The sequence below is a fragment of the Halyomorpha halys genome, unplaced genomic scaffold (assembly GCF_000696795.3).
Source record: "Halyomorpha halys isolate HHAL.00 unplaced genomic scaffold, Hhal_1.1 Scaffold410.1, whole genome shotgun sequence".
In the NCBI taxonomy this organism is placed as follows: Eukaryota; Metazoa; Arthropoda; class Insecta; order Hemiptera; family Pentatomidae; genus Halyomorpha; species Halyomorpha halys.
In genome coordinates, this window is record NW_027111460.1 from 52,004 (window position 1) to 57,496 (window position 5,493).

General features: G+C 30.6%; 1 protein-coding gene across 1 annotated transcript in view; it reads right to left on the reverse strand.

The window, feature by feature from the left end:
* The window catches only part of LOC106682395 (odorant receptor 43b-like), a 9,078-nt gene extending 7,197 nt beyond the window's left edge, over nt 1-1,881 (reverse strand). Inside the window, exons 1-2 of the mRNA XM_014423216.3 lie at nt 988-1,881; nt 805-904 (exon numbers count right to left, since the gene is read on the reverse strand). Of these exons, the coding sequence (XP_014278702.1) occupies nt 805-904; nt 988-1,826 (939 nt within the window). The 5' untranslated portion in view covers nt 1,827-1,881. The remainder of the gene's footprint in view (nt 1-804; nt 905-987) is intronic.
* Nucleotides 1,882-5,493: the final 3,612 nt, after the last annotated feature.

Below are 5,493 nucleotides of genomic sequence, written 5' to 3' on the forward strand. Positions count from 1 at the left end.
AAATGATATTATAGATATTTATCACATAATTATTTATCAATTAGTAGAGCTAATGATAAATACTTAAATAATATATTAAAATAATTATAGAAAAAAAACATCCAAATGAATCAAGGATAAAAATTTATAATTTCTTTGAAGAATCGAATTTATAGGTTTCAGGCGATGCTAAAAAAGAAAATTATTTACCTTTTCTTAACAATTAATTGTTGACCTAATTGGCTCAAATCCTCATTATGTTTTTTTTGTTTTTAATATTTAGTGAATAAAATATTATCTAATAGAATCAGTAATTTGTTTTTCTTATTCATCAGAAAGAGACAAATCGATTGGCCAATAGTAAGATATAAAAAATTTATACTTGTTGAACTACGTGCCAAAAATGGTTAATTTCGATAATTACATTTTTTTTTAACGGAAAAATTGGAATAGCTTATAACCTTCTTGGGCAATTCCTGAACATTTAGCAAAAAATAGCATCGCAATTGAATGAACGGTATGACAGTGCATAAAATAATTACAAACAAATATTGAGTTTTATATATAACATTATAATAATATAAAATAATGGGTTTTGTAGTAAATTAATGAATTGATACGTAATTAATATTTATAACAGTAATTATGTAAATATCTAATTTTTAAGATATGTCAAGTTGTGGTTCTATTCTAGAATATACCGCGGATGGGGAAACACTCAGAAACGTCGGTGAAACGATGTAATAAAATGAAGGATTTTTCGATAGCAGTTGAATTTTTTTTATGGATATAATAAATATAAATATATTATAAAAAATAACGTACAAATAAAAATTGAAAAATAGATGCGATGAGCAGAAGGCCACCTGTTGCTAGAAGCATCGTTATGTATGCGTTGAAGCAGTTCCTAAGTCTGTTCCCGTACCTTTGAACAAATAAATAATTTAAAAAGTATATATACTATATACTTTATTTAATTTTAAATTAGATAATAATTATAAAAATTACCCGAGAAGCATCTCATGATCACGTATGATGGCCAGAAGTTCCTGGTAGAAGAGATCCTCAACTTCTCTCTGGGTAAGTCCTTTCTTGCCGCTGTGTTGGACGATCTCTTTCTTGCTAAGAGTCGATACGTGGTAATTTAGAACAGACATTTGCGCATGAAGAGTCAAAACTTCCATAGTAATCACAAGTTCGTATATCGCTACATTATACCCGATCCAGAAGAACCATAAGAACTCGTAAGCGTAGACAATCTCTTCCCATGGAGATCTAGTAAAAGGTACTGGATACCATCCACCTAATATCTTCTTAGGTCCTGTCGTGACATCCTTCATATTTCCGACATGGTTCGCGATGTACTCGGAGCTGATGCAAGGGTTCATCGTCCACAGTGAAACAGCAGTGAATGTAATAACCACCGCTATAAAGCACCAGAAATTGCACCTTTTGGATATTTTTTCGAAAATTCTTTTCGCATGTGGTTTCTTGTATTCCGGAAGGCTTCTAAGTATATCTTTAGTCATGACTTCGAGGAGTATAGCATGTTCTTTTATATTCATCGAATAAACTGCTTGTTTAAAGGTCATCTGGAAGAAAGATGTAGTGTTTAATATGATTATAGTGGCTTTTTCTAGATCGAATTTTATGTAGGCGGGTGACATGAATTGAAATATTGGAAAGGGTACACAGAGAAAAGTGAGGAACCATTGAATCTTGAACAAGAGGTTCACTTTCCCAGAAGTCCTGTAGGTGTTCACGGTACCCCAGAACCCAAGGTACTTTACGAAGAATATACTCAGCCCGTCCATGAGATCTTTCTCCATCACCCGTTCTGGAGCCATCTTCGACTGAACCCTGCCCCTTAACTGAGGCTATCGTCTGTTTTTGCTTTTATTAATGAACTAATTACTGCCGGAAATTGGCCTGATAATAATTCATGTCCATTATTACTCTTTCTACCTTCAATCGTCTTCCAATTAATCCATTATTTCCAATAACGAAGATGAATCCTTTATATCGAATCGGAATTGAAGTTGAAATATGAATCAACAGAGGGAGAATGTTTTTTCCAATGACTATATTATCATGGTAAGAGGTAAATGGAAGTACCTGATTTAGAAATTGATTTTTTGATATTCCCTCTGTGACATTAACTACAGCAGTTCGCAAACGTTTTTCACCTCAGCATACCCTGAAAAAAAAATGGTTGTACAATTATCCTTAGAGCTGTTGAATAGTGCAAGGTAAATGTTAGAATGCACTTTATATTTACTATTTTATTTATTTTTTGTAATATTTTGAGAAAGATGTATTCGCTTGGCAACCCAGAGCGTCACGTCACTATATGCTTCCTTTTATGTGAGAACAAGAATAAAACTTTGTCATCTATATATATAAAAAGTGAGCTGTAGAATCTTTGTCCATAATAAACTTTTGAATTAATGTACCTATTTACGTGCTTTTTTTTTTAAAAAAAAATGTTCCCTTTCACGGGAAGTTTTAAAGATAATGAAATGCCCGTTTTCTCAAGTAGAAAAAAAGTTATGAACAAGATTAAGCGTTTTTTGGTTTGTAGCTTCGAAAGTATACGTTTTTTTCACTTATTGTATATGAATCGATCCGTTTGTTTCCGAGAAATAAAAAAATTTTTTTTTTAGATTTTTGGATTCTGGAGAACGTTCATAACTCCCCTTTATTTTATCCTCCTCTTCCTTCGTTAAGAAACGGTGGAAAGCTGAATGTCTGCTCTTTCAGATTACATCAACTAAAAATAGATGTAATGCGCCTAAGGACGAAATAAGAGTTTCAAAAAGGGGGAAAAATCACACGTTTTAACTTATTTCTTCGGTTCTTATTTTTTTTAATTATTGCAAGATTATTGATTGACCGTGTGTATAGATGAATGGAATATGGTCCGGGTGCGGTCAAAAAAACTCAAACAGTAAATAATTATAATATTCCATTAAGCTATATTATGTTTACAAAAAATTATAAAAACATAATGTGGCTCGGGGTTAAGTAGGTCAAGACATTTTTTTTTGTTTTTAGAAAAAAACAAATTATATTCGATCTTAGTTTCGTCTCAAACTCCTAAATATCATTTTTCAAAGAAATTAAAAATAAGAAATTTTTTCACATTGATTTATTGAAGGATTTTTGGATTCTGGAGGATGTTCATAACTCCTCTTTATTTTATCTTCCTCTTCCTTCGATAATAGAACCTTTGGAAAGCTGAATGTCTGCTCTTTCAGCTTACATCAAATAAAAATAAATGTAATGCCCTTTCAGGGGCGAAATATGGGTTTCAAATAGGGGGAAAATCATACGTTTGATTTTATATCTCCGGTTATAATTTGTTTAATTATATCCAGTTTGTGCCCTTTGGTGTAGTTTATAAACCTCTGCCAATTTTGATGCAGATTGGTTAAATCATGTTGAAGTTAATTCTATTTTTATGATTATTCATAAGAAATCAATGGCCGTTTTATTTTCCGACTTTTTCAAACATTCGTATTTAAGAGTTTCTTTTTGGGCTCCACTAAACCTTCGAATTCCTCTCGTATTCAATCCTTACAATCCAAAATCCTTTATGCTACTAACTTTATCACAAATAAAATCATACATAAAGACCTTAATGTTCCCTATGTAACCGATCTAGCCCGAACCAGATATCACTCCTTCCATTATAAACTCTCTAACCACACAAACCCCCTAGTTTCTAATCTTGCATCGTCTTCCATTCCTGACACTCCTCCGAGGCGCCTGAAAAGAAGATGGCCACGAGACCAGCTAATGTAAAATGTCATTAGAGTAATTTCTCTACACGCCTGTAATACTCCAATTTAACTTAGATCAAATTTACTAAATGTATCATAATGTACAGTTGTAAATAGCAATAAATAAATATTTAAAAAAAATTTATTGATTTAATAGAAGTAGAAATAATTCCATATTCAATTATTGTTCGCTTCTTATTAATGTTACTATATAAATTTAGGTGGCTTACAGTGAGGTTACAGATGATTGGAAACCTTATCATTTGCGGACCCAGCAACCACTCTTAAAATGCCATCCGGCAATACAAGATGACTAAAATAGTCTGTATATATACTCATCATTCATAATTGTATAAATTTGTATGTTTTAAATATATACATTTACAAAAAAAAAAAAATTGAGTTTCTTGAGGTGCTTAAAACGATTATCAACTTTGTTTCACTCCTACAAATTTTTTTAACAAACTTTCATTTTTTCAATATAGTACTAATATCGAAGCACAGTCGGTATATATATATATATATGACAAGATGATAAGTAATCAAATTTTCTGAGGGAAAAATAAAAAATAATCTAAATCGGGCCAGCATTAACTATAATACGTAATCAGTGCGTTATCTGAATGTTACCATAGTTACCGTCTTATCTATATATGTATAATACATGATCATTAAATCTATATACATCTTTAAATATAGGATTGCAGGGTCAGGCAGCCCTTATAAGGGCGGAATGTAGATTTCAAATGAAGAAAAGAGTTTCAAAATGTTTTATTCTATATCTCGGCTCTTTCTCCATAGTAAACTTTTAAACACTGGACCGTTACGTGATATTGTTTTGAAAATGTTCCCTGGTTTTTAGAGATACTAATTTTCACTCGGAAAAAATATTTTACAACACTTCCATATGTCAATCGGTTTCAATTGCTTTAATATAGTACTAATGTACTTTTATGGTACTAACACAGTAACCAGGTTCATCATTTTGAAGAATAAGAAACAAATATTAATAATTCCCTTAAATGTTTCTTGAGATGCTAAAAACGAATGTAATATGTAACGACCATAATATGTTCGATTCCTTACTAGCTAAAGATGTTTCAAGACATTTCTTGCCAAAAGAAGCCATTTTTATTTCACATATTTTTAAATATTTGGCCTTTTTTACATATTGTTACATATTTTGTTGTAAATCACATCTTTTCTGAAATATTTATTTTTTACATATTTTGTCCTGAATCATGTAATTGCAATTGTAAATACATTTTTCGCAGCAACTACGTAAAATTCAAGAGAACGCAAGAAACTTAAAGGTGAAATTTATCATAAATAGTGCGTAAAAATTCTATATTTTCATCTTTGAAGACAAATTAAAAGCAGTGGGAATAATAAATTTTCACACAGAATTACATCGAGAATTCCTCAGAATCAATTAAAAAGAGCAAGGGTCTTATTCCTGTGGCATTTCCCTAGAATTTGTTTGTTTACTCCTCAGTCCATTTCTCTGTTTTCCCCCTTCCCATGGTCCTTTCTCATTTTAGTCTTGTTTCACTCCCCTAGTTTAATTACAATTACTAATTAATATCTTGTTATTGAATAGCTATGTTTTCTATAAGTACATTTTTTTTGTACATATTTTAACATAATTTCTTTAAAATATTATTCATATAATGTATAATAAATACATATTTCTGTAACTTTTTTTTAAGTTATAAAATTACTAATTAATTAG